The 19,324-nt window shown below is 50.7% G+C and overlaps 2 protein-coding genes across 7 annotated transcripts in view; one reads left to right on the top strand and one right to left on the bottom strand.

The window, feature by feature from the left end:
• Positions 1-9,653: 9,653 nt before the first annotated feature.
• C4H1orf210 (chromosome 4 C1orf210 homolog) lies at positions 9,654-16,947 on the bottom strand. 4 transcript variants are annotated; one of them, XM_051999972.1, is made up of 3 exons: positions 16,864-16,947; positions 10,398-10,544; positions 9,654-10,053 (listed from the first exon to the last, which is right to left on the bottom strand). In XM_051999972.1, exons 2-3 carry the CDS (start codon positions 10,414-10,416, stop codon positions 9,731-9,733), a joined length of 342 nt encoding a protein of 113 aa, XP_051855932.1. In that variant the 5' UTR covers positions 10,417-10,544; positions 16,864-16,947; the 3' UTR covers positions 9,654-9,730. The 4 variants fall into 4 exon arrangements, with proteins under 4 accessions (XP_051855932.1, XP_051855930.1, XP_051855931.1 ...); XM_051999970.1 differs by lacking the exon at positions 16,864-16,947 and adding an exon at positions 15,238-15,354; XM_051999971.1 differs by lacking the exon at positions 16,864-16,947 and adding an exon at positions 15,184-15,278.
• TIE1 (tyrosine kinase with immunoglobulin like and EGF like domains 1) overlaps positions 15,793-19,324 on the top strand; it is a 30,172-nt gene continuing 26,640 nt past the window's right edge. For 2 of the 3 annotated variants that reach the window (XM_051999969.1, XM_051999967.1), the window contains exons 1-3: positions 15,793-16,385; positions 16,625-16,942; positions 17,035-17,145. In XM_051999969.1, coding sequence (XP_051855929.1) covers positions 16,331-16,385; positions 16,625-16,942; positions 17,035-17,145 — 484 coding nt within the window. In that variant the 5' untranslated portion in view covers positions 15,793-16,330. The remainder of the gene's footprint in view (positions 16,386-16,624; positions 16,943-17,034; positions 17,146-19,324) is intronic. The other variant, XM_051999968.1, reaches the window with a different exon arrangement.

Raw genomic sequence — 19,324 nt, 5'->3', positions numbered from 1 at the left:
TGTATATACCTTCTCTAATTTCTGTCTGCTATTATTTTGACAAATGGGTTCTCTTGGCTAATTAGTTCTCATGGAACTAATATTTGGTTGGAAAGGCATCAAATTATGGATATAGAGCTTGGGGTTCTCCTTCCCCCCAAAACAAGGCAATCCAAAGTCAGTTTGAATTTGATCATATCTCCTAGTCTAATAATATTTACAGGAGCAGATATTCTCTCTCTCCTTCTCTCTTTCCTCCTCCTCCTCCTCCTCCTCCTCCTCCTCCTTCTTCTTCTTCTTCTCTCTTTCTCTCTCTCTCTCTCTCTCCTCTCTCTCTCTCTCTCTCTCTCTCTCTCCCTCTCTCTGTCTCTGTCTCTCTCTCTCTCTCTCTCTCTCTCTCTCCCTCTCTCTGTCTCTGTCTTTCTCTCTCTGTCTCTCTGTCTCTCTCTCTCTCCCTGTCTGTCTGTCTCTCTCTCTCTCTCTTTCTCTCTCTCTCTCTCTCTCTCTCTCTCTCTCTCTCTCTCTCTCTCTCTCTCTCTCTCCAGCAGAGGGATATCCTCCAGCCCCAATTTCCTGTTGCCTTTCCTAGCTGGAATAAAAGTCTCTTTTGGAAAAGAAGAAGATGTTTATTGTGCCTCCCTCCAATCCCCTCACAGTTCCTGTGTGCCCAGCGTTGTGCTGAAACCTGGGGACACCAGTGCAAGAGAGTCTCGTGCTCAGATGGGAGAGGGGAGAACACCATGTCCACATATCCAGCCAGTTTTGAGGGGTTGGCACTTTTAGTGGAGAGCAGGGAAAGGTGAGGTTTGAACTGGTTCTTGATGGAAATTGGAGGCAATGTGAGCAAGGAGAGAGCATTCTGCAGTATAAGTGTTTTCTTCCAGGAACAGCAAGGAGGCTTATGTTTCTGGAGGCCGGGATACAGGCAGAGGAGCCTAATGAATCCGGAAAGGTGAGAAGAAGCTGGCTTATGAAGGACTTTAAATGCTAGCACTGATGGTATTTTCTCCTGGAGGTAATAGGGAGCCACTGGAGTTTATTCTATAGGGAGATAACATGCTCAGAACTGTTTTAGGAAAGTCACTTTTGTGAATGAATGGATGTGGACTGGAGTGGGGAGAGGGCCGCCAGAGGCTATTCCAGTGGGCCAGGACAGTGGGTCTGAGCGACTGTGCAAAGATCTGACTGTTGGGAGAGCCGAAGAGAGAGGGCTATGGGTTAAAGAAGGGGTGGAAAGGTTAAGGTTTCCTGTAGGAATTGCATCTGAGTAAGTCTTCAAGGAACTAAATTTCCAGGAGTAAGAAATGCCATCCAGCTTTGAGGCAGCGAATGCAAAGGAGTGGAAGTGGGCTCAGTCAGTGGAACTAGAATGGCTAGCGAGGTGGGCTCCCTCCGGGAAAGGTGAGCTCTCGCCAGGCTGAGAAGGGCTTCCTCAATCAAGGGGTTTGGATTCTGGCCTCCAGGCAAAGGGGGGATCATTGGGAGGGTGCTCCATGCCCTCTCAGACTGAATGTCTGAGATCCTATCAGGCCCCCCGAGACCGGGACTGGGGAGCTTTGTAAGTTTCCTGTGCTTGGGGGATGTCTGGGATTTAGCTCCAGCTCCAGGCCCAGGCAGGCCCAGGCCTGAGCGGAGGGGCCAGGCCCCGTCCCTTCCCCCACAGCTGTCTCTATCCTCCAGGAAAGTCAGAGAGCCCAAGCTGCGGAAGGTGCCGCCCAGCCAGCGTGGGGTCAATGTCCACAGCCTTCCCTTTCCCCCTCTGTTTCCTGGGCCTCTCGGCCGGCCCGCTCCGGCCGGCCCGGCCCTGCCCCCAATTACCTGTGCTCACTTCCCTCCAAGGGCACGGAGCCCTTCCAGGCCCGTTTGGGCCTTCTCCTGGGCTCTGAGAGAACCAGTGGAATTTCCCCAAAAGCAATTTTCCTTCGGAGCTCAAGGAACAAAGAAAGGGCAGAGACCCAGTGGCCCAAAGCTGAGAAGTCTGGGATGTTAACTCTGTGTCTGACCAAGCGCCCAGGGCTGACAGGAGCCTCCCTGCCTCTCCCACGGGGCCCAGCGTGTGAAGATCTGAGTGCGAATTCGACCCCAACTGCTTCCATCTCATCACTGAATTCCCCATCTTTAGAATGGGCTCAATGACCTCTACAATACTTCCTTTGCTGGTTGTGAGGGTCAGATACAATCCTGACTAGATTCTCAGCGCTGGTCCTGATTGCCCTGCATCCTCCCGGGGGCTGCCCCCTCTCCCTCTTTCTTACCTGCCCCTTCTGGCTTTGCAGGAGCCTCCCCACCCCCTCAGCCAAAGTTCACACACACTCACACACACATGGAGTCACAGACCCACGCTATGAAGTCTTCCCCTCCAATCCCTGCCTCCTGGCCACATCCATGCAGCCTATAAACACACACAAGCCTCCCCCATCTTAAACCCCCCCTTTGTAGTGGACCCTAACCTGAGCCCTGGACGAGCCTCTAAAAATGACTGACATGAACGTTTTCTGAAGTCAGGAACGTGAGCACGCTCAGACTTGCTGAGCTTGCCCGTAAGCCGCTCCTTGAATCGGGCAACGAAATTGCTCTTTGGGCAAAGTGGGTTTTTCCCAGACCCTCTGGCTCAGCTACTGGATTAAAAAAAAAAAAGTTCTGTTTGTGGCAGCCTTGGCATTCCTGCCGTGGCTTGGAGCCAGAATGACGCATATCAGCTTTATCCCCCTTGACTCTGCTTGTCAGCAGCATCCCACGCTATTTAGCCGGCTCGATTTGACAAGATAAAGCTTTGGCTTAAAGGCAGTCCTTAAAGCTTAAAGGCTGGACTAACCCCTCTCCGACTCCGAACCAGAACGCCCTTCCTCAGCACCGCCATCCACCCAGAGCTGGTAGCCAGCATCCCACCGCTCGCCTGCCTGGGGGGCTGACTCCTTCAGAAGCTGCTCCAGGAAGCACCTCCATTCCCCTTCCTGTCACTGCCCTCCTAACCTTCCCTAATCAAGCATCTCTTAATTGCTCAGTCTAATGGCGCTTTCAAAACCCTGTCCTGTTAATTCGTAGAGTTGTGAACTGATCCAGCCATTCTGGAGAGCAATTTGGAGCAATGACCAAAGGGCTGTTAAACTGTGTATATATTGATCCAGCAGTGTCTCTACTGGGCCTGTATCCCAAAGAGGTCATAAAGGAGGGAAAGGACCCACATGGGCAAAATGTTTGTGGCAGCCCTTTCTGTAGTGGCCAGAAACTGGAAACTGAGTGGATGCCCATCAGTGGGGGAATGGCTGAGTAAATTGTAGTATATGAATGTTATGGAATATTATTGTTCTGTAAGAAATGGCCAGCAGGAGGATTTCAGAGAGGCCTGGGGAGACTTACAGGAACTGATGCTGAGTGAAATGATCAGGGCCAAGAAATTATTGTATATTTCAACAATAATACTATATGAGGATCAATTCTGAAAGATGTGGCTCTTCAGCAATGAGATGATTCCAGCCAGTTCCAATGATCTTGTGATGATGAGAGCCATCTACACTCAGAGAAACTGTGGGAACTAAGTATGGGCCGCAACCTAGCATTTTCACTCTTTTTTTGTCATTGTTTGCTTGCTTTTCATTTTCTTTCCCATTTTTTTCCCTTTTTGATGGGCCCTTCATGACAATTCTCATCGATTCTGCAATGCAATGACTTTGGTCTCCTTATTGTTCTTGGCACAAAGCACTCCATCCCTAGTTCTAGGAATTTTTACCAGCTTTCCTCCATACCTGGAATGTCCTCCCTTTTCACCCCCATCTATTCCTAGCTTTCCTGGCTTCCTTGGTGTCCCAGATAAAATACCACCTTACAAGAACCCATTTCCTATCTCCCACTATAGGTGCTTTCCCTCTGAAATAATCCCCAGCTTGCCTACCTAAATCCTGCTTTTTCAATTATTTGCATGTTGTCTCCCCCACCGGACTGTGAGCATCTTGAGGGAAAAGACTTTTTTCCCCTTTCCTTGTCTCCCTAGCACACAGCACAGTGGGTCCAGCGGGCAGCCATCAGTTCTTGTTGACTTGACTCAGCCCTGGATCAGCCTGGATCAAAGTTGGCTGCTTGAAGCCATCAGGCTTCCAGGTGAGCCCCTTTCACTCTAGGCCAGTTCTCATTGTGGGAAAGTTGTCCTTAACCAGGTTCGATCCCTCCTCTTTCCCCATCCTTTCATTGCTCATTTGGCCTTCCAAGGTCAAACAATGGCCCGTCCCTCTTCCACAGGACAGCCCGTCAAATACTTGGAGCCAGATCTAATGTCCCATCTGAGTTTTCTTTTCTCTAGACCAAACAGACCCAATCGCTCCACCTCCCTTTTCCGACCACTTTCAGTGTTTCTTTCAGTTGGCCAATAGCCTTCTGAAAACATGGGGGCCAAAATTGAACTGATCCCCCCTGAGGGGAGGGGGATGATTTTATTCCCCTCTGTGGACACTGTTTCCAAAATATTAGAGTCTGCTCCTTCCCTCCCCCTGCAGCAGAGCATAAGCTCCTTGAGGGGAGGAGCTATTTAACCCACTAAATTAAGGATAGGAGCTATTGTACCATTTAGGCCCGATCCAAGCCGATTCACTTGCATGTCATGGAATCTACTCCTTGATGTCATGGTCCTCTTCAAGACCTTCAAGAAGTTTGAATGAAACTGGATGCATCCCTAACTCCCACGTGCCCTATCGGCTGCCACAGGACCCTGCCGACTCATTCTGAGCTTGTAGGCCATGGGAAGCCCCCAGACCGGTTTCACGTGTACTGTTTAATCCCTTGCCTTGTACAAAGGTAGTTAATGTTTTTAACACGGAGAGGCTTCTTCTCTACTAAGTTTCATCTGATTAGATCTGGCCTAGATTTGGAAGAACTTACAAGTGTTTGAAGGGCATATCACATTAGTTATCACAGGCTAATCACATGGATTTGCAACAGGGGGCAACAAGGATGGACATGAGGGGGCGGAGAGAGAGAATTACAGGAGACAGATTCTGACTTCACATGAGCCTTTAGGGTACAGTCTGGTGACTCACCTCCAGGCCGTGGAAGCTTAGAGAGAATCTGTGTTCATCCAGGGTGCTGGACAGAGGGGCCTTCATAAAGAGATGCTTCCAAGGAAACCCACGGCCTCCACTTCCTAGGATTGCATGGAGTCGGGTCAGTAAATGAACGGGAGAATCTGGCACTTGGAACATTAGCTTCCTGAGGCAAGGCTGAACCGTGGAATCCTAAACCTCCAAGCTGGATGGCAGCTCTGAGGCCACTGAGTCCAACCCAACCCTGAACAAGAATCCTCTCTGTCTATACCAGTGGCAGCAGCCTCAGTTAACAGACCTTCGGGGATGGGGAAGACCAGAACCATGCAGGCTGGGCCAGCTAGCCTCTCATTAGAAAATAGCTCGTAAGAGACCTGAGTTTCAATTGATAAATGATGGACAGAAGCAGTTACACCCAAAGAAAGAACACTGGGAAACGAATGTGAACTATCTGCATTTTTGTTTTTCTTCCCGCGTTGTTTTTACCTTCTGAATCCAATTCTCCCTGTGCAACAAGAGAACTGTTCGGTCCTGCATACATATACTGTGTCTAGGATATACTGCAACATATCTAACATATAAAGGACTGCTTGCCATCTAGGGGAGGGGGTGGAGGGAGGGAGGGAAAAAATCAGAACAGAAATGAGTGCAAGGGATAATGTTGTAAAAAAATTACCCTGGCATGGATTCTTTCAATATAAAGTTATTATTAAATAAAATAAAACAAAATATTAAAAAAAAAAAAAGAAAAGAAAAGAAAAGAAAAAGAAAAAAGAAAATAGCTCATGACATTGAGCTGAAATCTGCCTCTGCAGGTCTCTCCAGGTTTCCTAGTTCTGTTCTTGGGGATCAAACAAAAGCACTTTCGCAAGTGTCTTTGGGTCTTCGGTGCCCTGGTACATTTGCTGAGCTGAACTGGAGCTAAACAAAGGTAATGAGAAATCTTAACCCGAGAGCGACCAAGAGCACTTCCCAGGCGTCTTGACGGCTGGGAGAGATTATTTTCAAGATGAGACCAGCTCTGGGACAGTATGCTTTATCCAAAGGAAATAGGGCCTGGGTAAATGGATATGGACAGTTTTCAGATGATGAAATAAAAGTCTTCTGTAGTTATATGACAAAATGCTCCAAATCACTATTGATTTGAGAAATGCAAATTAAAACAACTCTGAGATGCCACCTCATACCTCTAGAAAGGCTAAAAAAAAGGATAAGGATAAATGTTGGAGGGAATGTGGGAAGGTTGGGACACTAACGCATTGTTGGTGGAGTTGTGAATGATCCAATCACTGTGGAGACCAATGCCCAAAGGGCGATCAAACTGTGCATATCCTTTGACCCAGCAGTACCATTACAGGGTCTGTATCCCAAGGAGATCAAAAAAAGGGAAAAGGACCCATGTGTCAAAAGTATAGCAGCTCTTTCTGTGGTAGCAAAGAATTGGAAAGTGAGTGGATGCCCATCTATTGGGGAATGGCTGGACAAATCATAGTATATGAAGGTAATGGAATATTATTGTTCTATAAAAAATGATGAACAAACTGATTTTTTAAAAGGCCCAGGAAACATTTACATGAACTGATGCTGAGCGAAACATGCAGAACCAGGAATACATTGTACACAATGAAAGCAAGAATGTGTAATGATCAACCATCATCGACTTGGTTCTTCTCAGCGGTTCAGTGATCCAAGGCAATCCCAATAGACTTTGGACAGAAAATGCCATCTGCAGCCAGAAAAAGAACTATGGAGAATGAAGGTAAATCAACACATTCTATGCTCACTTCTTTTTTCTGATTTTTTCTCTCTCCCATGGTATTTCTCTTTAGCTCTGATTTTTCTCTTCCGACATGATTCATAAAGCAATGTGTGTTAAAAATAAGTAAATTTACTGGAAATAGAACCTGGAATCTGGAAGACCAATTGAGATCCAGCTTTGGACATGTTATTAACTGTGTGACTTTGGGCAAGAAACTTAACCTCTGCCTCAGTTTCCTCAATTGTATGGCTATAATAATAGTACATTACACAACAGGATTGTGTGAGAATTAAATAATAACTTTAAAAGGCATCTAACATAATACCTGGCATATAGTGGGCACTGCATAAATGCTTATTCTCTTCCTTTTCTTTTTTTCCCTAGAAAGACATTCTCAATTAATCAGAAGATGTGAGAGGTAAATGGGATCTCAATCATCATTTAATCCAACCCCCACACAAAAGGAACCCCCATTATTTCACCAAAACCCTAACCCTAGGCAACAAGGATGGATTGTGCTAGGGGCTGCCCCCCAGGAGCACAAGCCACCCTGTAGCTTTCTCTCCAAGCAGAGCAGCCGGTAGGACTTGCCTCGAAGTCCACTTCATTCTTCAAAAAGTAGAAGAGATGATGAGGGCCCTGCTATTGTGGTCTTGGTGCTGATCTCTTGTGACTGGATGCTGAGGGAGAAGGGATGAGAAGACTGAGAGAAAGGAAGTCTAGTATCCTTAAGACTGCGGATAGAGAGGTATTGGAAAAACCCAGCTATCTGATGATAGTTTCCTAGGCTTAGGAAGGGTAAATTTAATGGCAGAGAGGAAGGATCCCCCAGTCTCAAATTCTACTGGGAGAGTTTGCTGACAGGAAGCTGTCAAGAAGGACATTCTGAGAGTTTCAGCACAAATGATTGTGATGAGGGAAGGCAGAGGAGCTCTCTAAAGAAGCATGAGGATGCACAGGGAGCTCTTAAGCTAACTCAGCTCATAAAAGCACATATTCAGAAGCTAGAGCCAATGCAGGCGCTTCAGCAGCCCGTGATGTCCCGGTACCGGCACTCCCTGCACCTGAAGCAGATCACCACGTTCCCCAGATCCAGCTGAGATGTTTCTCACAGCCTTCCTGGATTAGCAGGACTTCTGGGAGCTCACCTTCTGCCAGTGTAGCCTTCAGGAACACAGGCTGCCTCCATCCCATGGCAGAGCTTGCCATGTTTTAGAGGAGAAAGTGAGAAGGAGTGGAGGGTAAATCTCATAGCCTGGTCCAGTCCTATAAGAGTCATGTCAGACTGAGGCTGGCTGTGAAGGAACAGGTCGCACCACAGAAGGCCCAAGTCCCTTCTCCACTTCCTATGCCTTTGAAATCTTGTGTTACCCCTCATCTTTCAAAGTGGGGCTCCTTCCACAGGAGCCTGCGCCAGACTGGATCCAATCCCCCCTCCTCCATCCTGGAGGTGGGGAGGAATACTAGATTTTATTGGCACTCCTCAAATGTGGGATGGTTCATGACCTTCTGTACCCTTACATAGCCCCTACAGAGGCTGAGCCGGGTACTCAGAGTCCAAGGACAAGGTGTCCAGCAACTCTCCTCCTCATCTGTAGGCAGTGAGGACACCCTGAAAGCAGTGAGATGCCAGCTGCTTCTGCCCTGGGGCAGCCCTTAATTGCTTTTTCCCCCCACTTCTATAGGGGGATGGGGGAATGTCAACTAACAAAAGGGAAATTTTAGAGCTTCCCAGCCCTATTTTTGCTTCTGGTTTCTATGCTAATAAGTGATTTTGGGCCTGGAAAGTACAAAACAAAACAGAATAACTCGGTGCTTGGTCCTGGATTCTATCCTTGGGAGTTGAAACCACTGCCAGTACCTTTGAAAGCCCTTCAAGAAAAAAAAATAAATATAAAAAAAGTTTTCATTAAGAAGAAAATTTTTAAAGAAAAGAAAGCCCTTCAGGAATGGAAAAGGCATTAGAGCACTAGTCCCTATTCTTTTAAATAGGAAGAAAGAGGTTGGAGTTTCCCAAATCTGGGCCAGAGAGCTGCCCTTTGAGTCCTGGGGAAAATCTTGGACATCTCAAAGATGTGATTCATGAGTGCTGAGAGAAACTATGACCAGGAACACCCAGCAGGGCTTCATCCAGAAAAGGGAGGGCCAGACTCCTGAAGCTCCGAGCTAGAAGAGACCACAGCAGCCCCCAAGCCGTGCCAAAAGAGGATTCCCACTGCAACAATCAGGGCTCCCTGGATGGAGAGAAGTGGGCTGTTGACTAGTCTTAGCAGAGCCGAAGAGCAACAAGGTCTTCACAAGGATCTCACCTAACAAGCCAGGGACAGATTGGAGCCTGGGTTCCAGTTCTGCCTCTGATACTTAGTAGCCATGTAACTACTTCAGTTTCCTCAATTGTGAAATAAAAGGTTGGTTCTGACTCCCAGGGCCCTTCAGCACTAATTCAGTGGTCCTGTGATCGCTACCTACATTAGTAACTGACGTAACTAAAGTTACAAGTTACATTGTAAACTCATCATCCCAATGGATTCGAGACTTCACTTTCTCATGACAGAGATCCCTCCTCTTGTGGATGAGACCCAGGAATCCGGGCTGGGCGCAGTGAACAGGGACCCTTCTGTTCTCTGAGGTCTGAAGAGGAGTATTACCCTTCTGGCCAGGGCTAGGGTAGGGGGAAAGAGTGATGAAGGAGCGCTTTCAGAACTTCAGGGAGGCCATGATGAAGCCGAGTACCACCCAAAGGGGCCCCTGACCCTGTTCTATTCTGTTGTGCCTCCAACACACCTGCCTGTATTGTATTATCTTGGTATCCGCTGTGCCCTGCTTTCCCCTGCATACCCTTCCACCCCCCTCAACCACAACAGGGCAGAACAGTCTACACAGTCTTTAGGTCTGAGTTTATTGGGGAACTCTGGGAACGGTAAAGGGGAGAAAACCGGCAGTGAGAAAGGGGCCTGACTCAGAGGGAAAATGGAGCCTCGCCGACTCCTGGCCGTGACTCCTCAGCCTCTGGCTGGATGTAGTTGTCCTCAATGAAGCCGTCGTCATCCTTATCATCATCGGGTGGTAGCCCAAAAGTAACACTCTTCCCTGACCCAGAGAGCGGACGGTGTCCATAGCTGGCGCGGTGCTGGTGGCAGACGTGGCACTTGGCAGCCAGAGCGATAAGAAGAGAGAGCAGCACGGCTGCGAGGATCACCCCTACCAGAGCAGGCCAGGCAGTGGTCCCAGCCCCAGTCCCTGCCTCTGGTTCAGCAGAAGTCATTAAAGACTCTGGACTTGCTGCAGAGACAAAAACACAGACTGAAAAGCATCCCCCAGAAATGCAGCCAGCCCTGGACCTTGGGCAGTGGGGGAGATCTGCCGAAAGGAAAAGTCAAGGGCAGAGAGAAGAAAGGAAGAAGGGCATCAGAGAAAGGGCTATGGTCAAGACCAAGCTAAGGAGAATTAAGGGAGGCCAGCCCAGGAAAACCAGACAATATTAAGGCTCTGAAAAGGGATCTGCTTGCTCCCCGGCTCCTCTCAGATCCCTTGACCACTGCAGAGTAGGGGTGGTAACCTCAGGAAACAAGACAAATCTGCATAGTAGTACCCACAGCCTCTGCCACTCCCACAACTGCACTCACTGGTGTTTGCTTCTGTCATGGTCCTGAGGCTGCCTCCTTCCTTCACTGGATCTTAGGAGGCCACAGAACTCAGGTATCCCTTTGACCCACAGCCTGGAGGGGGTTACAAGAATTGTGGAGAAAACTGAATCTTCAGGTCTGAAGAATCTAGAGAGGAGAGAAGGAAGAGATCCAGATCAGAATCTGTTTGGAAAGAATAGGAACTTTTCCTTAAACTCCCTGTCTCTGTTCTTATCTCCCATATTTTCCACCTCATCCTCGATTGCTCACATCCTCAGCAGCACACAACACACACACACACACACACACACACACACACACTCACTTACACATAAGGGCACACATACACATCTAACTAGTCAATAAATCTGTTTCTACCTCCACAGGTTCTCATCTGTTCCCTCTTTTCTACTATTCAAATCTTCATCACATGATTAACCAGCTGCCCTGCTCTGAATCACATCTTCCCCATGCCAGTGATTCCAAACTCTCTGCTCTCACCATTCAAATACCATTCTCTGCCCTCCTCTGCCTAATCCCTTATTCCCACCCCAAAAAGCTTCACCTACAATTCCCACTCTAAGAGCAGTCTGTGCCTCCCACTGTGCCTTCTGAAATTCCTGTTTTATAAGTAACAAATTTGCTTTCATCTTAAGTCTTTTCCTTTCCCACTCTTTCATCTCTCATTGAGATCTATTTCCCTTTTGATGACACAGCCTCTCTGAATTCCCTTTCCGGCACTGATTATACTTTTACTCAATCCCCCAGTTCACATATTAGTGGAAAAATCAGAATATTCCTATTTATTACCACTTCCAGCTTCTCCCTCTGCCACCATGGCAGGTAGTCCTGTTGGAGGTTTATTCAGCCTGTAGCTATCTATCACCCTATCAAAATCCTGGCGATCGCTGCCTGTCGACCTCCAGACATATTCCTTTCTTCCTCAGAATTCAATCCTTAGCCCACAACCTTTCTTTCTTCCTTAGCACCTGCTTTCCTACTAGGAAACTTCAACATACATATTGAAACCGCTCAAAATCTTTCTCCCAACTTACTGATTTCACGTGGCTTTTTCCTCCACCCCATCTCGGCCACACGCAAAGGTCATAGCCACAATCTTGCCATCCCTTATAAATGCACCACCTCCGTGTAATGAGTTCTGAAATTCCTTTATTTGATCACAGTCTGTTGTTATTCCATCTCTCCCTAAAGCCTTGCAACCCCAAATCTTGTTCTTTGTTGTCCGTCTCCTCCAATCCAATCTGTTCCAGACCATCTCCTCCCCTCTAGCTACACTCTCCTTTCTTCCCCATATTGAGGCTCACCCCTCCACTCTCTTACCCTGTCACCAAACTTGCCTTGCCAAGCCTCAGTCTTTAATTATCCCCACCACCTACTACTAACCACCTCTACCCACATTCTGCTGAACCAAACTGAAGAAAAATCACAAAACTCTATGGATAGGATCCACTAGAAATTTGTGTCACATACCTCCCCTGGGCTCTCACTGGGGCAAAAGCAATCCTTTCACACCTCCCTAATCAATTTTCTATCCTATCCTCTACAGTTGCTCTTCCAAACCTTTTAATCCCTCTTCAAATCTCCCAGAAAGCTGCTCCTGCCCCCATCCTCCTCTCTCGGAATCTGACCTCATATTTCACTGAAAAAAATTTCAGATCATTCCATAAGACCTTTCTCTTTATCTCACATCACTCCTGAGGCAAACAGCTCAGTGGATAGAGTGTCAGGACTAGAGTTGGAAAGCCCTTGGTTCAAATCCAGCCTCAGACACTTATTAGCTATACGTTATGTAGGCACAGAGTAGGTGCCTTCTTCTCCTTCCTTTTCAAATGCCTTCTACCGTTATTTCTGCCTTCATCCATCTCGCACAAAGAGGTGGCCCTTCTCCTTGCCATGGCAAATTCTTCCATCCCATCTTCTTCAGCAGGTTGCCCTCTCTGTCATCCCCATTCTTTCACTTATCTTCAATCTCTCCCTGTCTCCTGCTTGTTTCCATCGTGCAGACATAAATGCCCATGACTCCCCCATACTCAAAAAACTCTCATTTGATCCAGCCATCCTTTCTAGTTATCCTTCTATGTTTCTTTTCCTTTTTGTGGTTAAATTACTTGAAAAGGCCATCTACAATCAATGCCTCCACTTCTCGTCTCATTCTCTTCTTACCACTCTACAGTTTGTTTTTGGACCTCATCCTTCAACTATAAATGCTCCCTCCAAAGTTAGCAATGATCTCCTAAAAACCTTTGCTCAATCCTCATCCTTTTTGACCTTGCTTGTAGCCTTTGGTGCCAATGGTGGCCATCTTCTCCTTGATACCCTCTTCTCTCTTTTATGATATTGTTCTCTCTGGGTTCTTCCTCGACCTGGCTGACTGTTCTTTTTGCTGGAACTTAATCCAGGATCAAGACCATTAACTGTCTGTGTTCTTCAAGATGATGCCCTGGAACAGATTCTGTCTTCTCCCAATAAATTCCATCATCTCTATGTAGATGATTTTCAGACTTATTTGTCCAGTCCTATCCTCTCTCCTGACCTCCAGGCTCACATCTCCAATGGCCTACTGGACATTTGAAACGTCATTATCTCAGATACCTTAAACTTACCATGTTCAATAGTGAACTCTTTGCCTTCCTCTTAACCAAATGCTCACTTCTTAAATTCCCTATTCCCATCAAGGGTACCACAATCTTTCCACTCACCCAGGTTTAAAACCTAGGAGTCGTCCTAGACCCTTCCCTCTTGTCTCATCCCCTATATCTTATTAGCGGGAAAAAAACTATCGTTTTTACTTTTGTAACCTGTTTGTTTCACCCCTCTGGAGTGGTGCAGTCCTTCATCACCTCCCTCCAGACCACCGGAATAGCCTCCTGGAGGTTCTCCCTGCTCCCTGCCTCTCTCTTTATTCCATTCCATCCTACACTCAGCTATCAAGAAGATCTCCTAAAGTGAAAGTCTGACTATCTCACACACACTCACACTCCATTCAATCAGTTCCAGTGGCTTCCTATTACCTCCAGGATCAAGTATAAAATCCTGTTTAGCTAGTAGAGTCCTGTGAATCCCAATTTCTTTCCACCTTCTCACTCCTTATCTCCACCCCCTCCTCATCATGTTCTTTTTGATCCAGTGATTCTGGCTTGCTTGCTCCTCCTCCTCCTCCTCCCCATTTTCATGTTGCATCCCAGAACTGAAACTCTTTTCCTCCTCAACTGTGCCTCGTGGCTTTCTTCAAGTCTCAGCTAAAACTCCACCCTCTACAGGAGCTTCTCCTATTTCCCTTAATGCTGGTGCCTTCCCTTAGCTGATTTATCTCCAATTTATCCTGCATGTAGTTAAGTTTTTGCCTGTCTTCTCCTTCATTAGGAGAGCTAGAACTGTGTTTAACCTTCCTTTGTATCCTGCTTAGCAGTGTCTGGCACACAAAAGGTACTTAATAAATGTTTATTGACTATTACAGTAAACCTACTGGATTCTTGTGAGGATCAAATGAGTTAAAAGAGGCAAAGCACTTGACAACATCAAAGTCTTACGTTAAATGCTAGCTATTATTATAACTTCAATCACTCTCCTTGTTTCCACAACTCTCCCTCTCCAATTCATCCTTCACACGGCTGACAAAATCATCTTCCTAAGGCACAGATATAACTCTGCTACTCATGAAACTTCAGTGGCTCCCTATTGCCTCCAAGGAGGAAAAATGTCATTTAAAGCCCTTTGCAGTCCAGCCGGTTTTTCCATGGTTATCACACATCATCACATCTTACAACCATAATGGTCTACTTTTTTCCTTGTCTCAGTTTTCCACTTCCTACCTCTGTACTTTTATGTACACTAGCTGTTCCTCATGCCTGGCATGCCCTCCCTCCTCACCTCTGTCTCTTAGGAACCCTTCCTTCAATGCTTATCTCAGGTGCCACCTTCTACAGGAAGTCCTTCTTGATCCCCACCCCTTCATTAGCACTCCCTTCCTCCTCGAGCCATCTGCTAGTTCCCTATTTATACCCCAAATGGAATATAAGCTCCTCAGGGGAAAGACTGCTTGTTCTTGTCATTGTAACCCCACACCTGGTATGGAAGAAAGCCCATAAAGGATTTTTTGGGTAGTACAGAGCAGAGGTGCTGGGAAGAATTGGGGAAAAGATGAAGGGAGGGATGGTAGGGCCCCCTTTGCCCCTACAGACATCCCATCTGAAACACAGTCGTCCTTCCACTAAATTCTGAATCTGAGAGCCTTTGGTGGGGGCTCAGCCCCCCCTACACACACACACACAGCAACAAGCTCTGGGTCCTTTCCTGTGCCACAGCATGCTGTGCACAGCCCGACCACACTGAAGACACACCGAGGTACAAGCAGAAAGGTGGCCGTCTGGGGGATGACGGGAGAGAGCCGGGAGTCCGCAGGTGCCGGGGGAAGAACTCAGAAGCGTCTGATTTCTAACTATACGAGTCCCAAAGCTGTCAGTGCCGAGGGAGCCCCACCCCCAGCGGAGTCACTGGGTACAGTGCCCCCCTCCAACCCGCCCGGGCCCCGCCGCCCACACGCTTGCACCACCCACCGCACACCTGCAGCGAGGGACCCACAAGGACACACGCCGACGCCCCCCGAGTCCGTACGCCCACAGACACACTCCCTAACCCAGTGAGCCACCCCCGGCACACACTGACAGCCCCTCCCCGCCGGGGCGAAGCCCGCGTGCACACACAAACACGAGCGCCCAGCCCCCGAGGACCCACTCACTCCCGGGTGCTCACTCAGGCTCCTCACCCTCCCCGGAGCCAGAGAGCACCGGCTCTCCTTCCCTCCGCCGGGCGGCCGTACCTGCGGCTCCTGAACTGGGCTTCCGGGCCAACGGGCAGGGGCAGGGGCCCTGGCGGACTTGGTCTGAAGGGGCGGGATGTACCTGGCCCAGAGGGGCGGGGCGCACCTGGCTCAGGGGCGGGGCCTACCCGGCTCGGGGAGGGGCACAAATAAGTGGGCGGGGCCAAAATCCCCTGTCTCCCCTAGCCGCAGCCAGCGGGGCGCAAGCTGCCCGGGGCAGTGAGCCGGCCCATATACGACGGGCACGCCAGCAGGGTTTCTAGAAGGAGGCTGACGGTTTCTCTTTATTGGACCCATGTTTAGTGACCACCTCCCGTGTTCCAGGCGTGTCTGTGTCCGTGGGCGTGCAGGGGAAGGGGCCTGAGAGAGGATTCTCCTGGGGTCCCTCGCGGGAATACCCCAAGTGCGTCCCCCTTAGGCGCGGGAGGCGGGCTTTCATATAACTGCCCGCCCTCTCCGGGTCCAGAACAATGGCCCTCCTCCCCCCCTGCCCTAGCCCCTGCCCCTTTCCCTCCCCCTGAATGGTCGGAAGCCCAGCCTGTTTCCTCCTTTTCCTGCCTGAGGGCTGGGAGGGGGCAGGGTGGCCAGCCAGGGGGGGGGTCACGATGGTGCCCCCTGTCTTAGGGGTTCCCCCCAGTTGTCCTAACCAGCCCGGGAAATAAGCCCCTTCCTTCAAGCTATGGGGGACACAGAGGGATCCTGAGAAAGGAGGAGAACCCCAGGTTCTGAGCTTCGCGACCCTCCCTTCCCAGCTTCCTTTCCCCGCCCCCTCACACACACAGTGTCATCACCACTACCACCCCCAGCCCCAGCTGGCTCATTTCCTCCTGGGGCCCCGCGGACACACCAAGCCAGACACCAGCGTCAGGACACGCACACGGAGCCACAAACACCCATGGACACACACTCAGTGCCAGGCAGAGACGCTCACTGACACAGAACACACACTCTCCTCACACGGTGGACCGGTTCACACTAATGGGCAGAAACCTGGACCAACTGTGACCACGGGGAGCCGGCCAGAGGCCCAGCAAGAATCCAGAAGCAAATTGGGGGCGGCCCAGAGAGGACCTGGCCCCAGCGTCCCTGGGCCATGGGCCAAGGCGGCCCCCTTCTCCTCCTCCTCTTCCTTCTCAGCTCCCAAGTAGGTAAGTTGTGCCTCCTGAACCAAACTTCAAGGCTATTTTCTGTCCCTCCGGGGCTCAGATGTGGCTGGGTTGTACCCAGAAGCTGAGGATGGCACGGGGACAGTGGGGATCATGGGGTCCTGCTCCATCGAATAACCAGGGCCAATGGGGGCCCGAGGCCCAGAGAGTCTGAGGTTAGGGTTAGATGTGGCCAGGAAGGGCCCTGGATCAGGGGGTCAGTCTCCTCTCTTGAACCCCAGGGGCAGCTATGGACCTCACACTGCTGGCAGACCTTCGCCTCACAGACCCCCAACGCTTTTTTCTGACCTGTGTATCTGGAGAATCCGGGGCAGGCAGGGGCCCAGATGTCTGGGACCCTCCCCTGCTTCTGGAAAAGGATGACCGCATCGTTCGGGCCTTCCCACCTCGCCAGCCCCTCCATTCTACAAGAAATGGCTCTCGCCACATCACCCTTCGGGGCTTCTCCCAGCCCTCTGACCTGGTCGGCGTATTTTCCTGCATCGGTGGAACTGGGTCCCGCCACACACGTGTGGTCTACGTACACAATAGTCCTGGGGGTAAGCTGGGACGGGAAGCGGAGAGGGACGAAATGGGGGCCTGGGGCCGACACTGGCCCTACCCGCCCCCTGACCTCCCTCTGGGCTCCCAGCCCACCTGCTCCCAGACAAGGTGACTCACACCGTGAATGTGGGTGACACAGCTGTGCTGTCCGCTCAAATCCGCACGGAAAAACAAGTCGATGTGATCTGGAAGAGTAATGGTGAGTCTGAGCCCTCCCTGCCCGCATGTGCACCCCAGGACCCTCCAGGCGGACTTCCAGAGTGCTCGCCGTCTCAGGAGCTCCCGCGTGGGGCTAATTCTGGATTCCTTGGCCGGGCCCCCTTTGCCCTGTCCAGCTGTGTTCCCTTCCAGCCAAGCCAGAGATGGCTCCCCGAGGACAGGGCTCCCCACACTTAGGCGCTTGCTTGGGTACAGTCGGAGAGCAGGCAGTTACCCTTCCTTCTGCCCCCGCAGATTCTCCTGACCCTTGCCATCTGCGGGTTCCTGCTGGGCACTGAGGTGGGATGGGAAGGTGGGTGGGGACACATCAGTCAGCTCAGCATTTAACAGGAACTGGATTCAGGTCACCGGCCTCCAGAAAAGGGTTGGAGGAGAGCCCAGCGGCAGTCCCAGGCTCGTGGGGCTGAGAGGAGGGGAAGGGAAGGAGTCCCAGTGGGACAATGGGGAACGGCTTCACCGGGGAGGTGGCGCTGGGGCTGGCCGCTGCTGAGTGCGGGGGGCTGCAAAGGAAAAGGGCTCCGAGCCTGGTGCCGAGGAGGAGATTTGTCGGGCAGGCGGGAGAGCTGTTCTAGGAGCCCGACCCGGCCTCAGCGGGGCTGGGGCAGGAGGGAGACCAGGGAACGCCGCCTCGGCCTGCCTTTTCCCCTCCCAAAGTTTCCCTTCGAGCTCTTCACTCCTTCGCTTACCAGCCCCTCCCTCCTTTTTCCTCTTCCTCTTAGCTCTAAGACCCCTGGTCTCTGTAGCCCCAGAGAGACAGCCCTGTTCGGACTCCAGCGGGCTCGCTCCGGTCCTGGGGCTTCTGTTCTCCTGGAGTCACCTCTGGGCTCGTCCTCCACTTCTCCTAGCCTGCAGCGGGGCTGCTCTTCTTCCTCCTGACGGATTCTCTGTTCTCTGTCACACACATACTCACACACAGACACACACACAATTATATACCATGATATACACACTCACAAAGAAACAATCACACACACTCACTGTCACACACAGACTCACACAATCACACACAGACACACTCACACATAGACACACTCACACATAGACACACACACAATCACATACCATGATATACACACTCACAAAGAAACAATCACACACACTCACTGTCACACAGACTCACACAATCACACACAGACACACACACACATAGACACACTGTCACACACAGACACACTCACACATAGACACACACACAATCACATACCATGATATACACACTCACAAAGAAACAATCACACACACTCACACACAAACACTGTCACACAATCACACACAGACTCACACAATCACACACAGACACACACTCACACATACACACACTGTCACACACACAATCACACACAGACACATTCACACACACAATCAAACATACACAATAACACACACAGTCACTCACACACACACGGCACATGGCCAAGAGGAAGGGCAGGAAGCCTTCTTGCCCCTTTGCCACTTTGAGTCGCCCTCTCTGCCCCCATAGAAACCGGTCTTTCTTTCCAACGCCCCCCCCCCACCTGCGCCTCAGCCTTGCCTCGGGCCGAGCTCCCAGAGGGGCCGGACTCAGGCCCTAGCGCGCCGCCTCCTCGGCGGGGCCGCCGTAGCGGGGACCCAGCCCACCAGCCTGTGCCCCGGTCGCCCACGGCCGTCGTCCTTGCTTTGGCCTCATGCTTGGGCCCCCCTCCCCCCGGCCACCCCCCTGCTTCCCTCCGGCTCCGCCAGTCCCGGGGCTTTGGCCCGGCTCCACCTCCCAGCCGCCGGGCACCTGCCCGAGCCTCACGGTCCTGCCCACAAGCAGGGCCCGTGGGGGGGCTGGCATCTGCTCCAGGAGCCGGCGGGGGCCGCGAGACGGCCGTCGGCTCTTGTCCCAGGCAGCGGAGGGCGGTGCTCAGAGAGCTGGGGCCCGGCCCAACCCACCCTGATGCTCAGTGTGCCATTGCCCCCCCCCCAGGGCCCCAGGACACGGCCCCGCGTCAGCCAGAGCCGCTTCTTGGGTGTGCACACGCAAAACACATGCATGTAATATGCACACACGTACACACACGATGCGCCTGCATGTGCCCCGTGCATGTGCAGCCTCATGCATGTGTGCGTGCGTACAATGCACACGCAGCCACGCACAGTGTGCCCCACGCCCGCACAACTACACACACGCACAAACT

The sequence above is a fragment of the Antechinus flavipes genome, chromosome 4 (assembly GCF_016432865.1).
Source record: "Antechinus flavipes isolate AdamAnt ecotype Samford, QLD, Australia chromosome 4, AdamAnt_v2, whole genome shotgun sequence".
In the NCBI taxonomy this organism is placed as follows: domain Eukaryota; kingdom Metazoa; phylum Chordata; class Mammalia; order Dasyuromorphia; family Dasyuridae; genus Antechinus; species Antechinus flavipes.
Note: the sequence above shows the minus strand (reverse complement) of the source record. Positions and strands in the feature narration are given on the sequence as shown.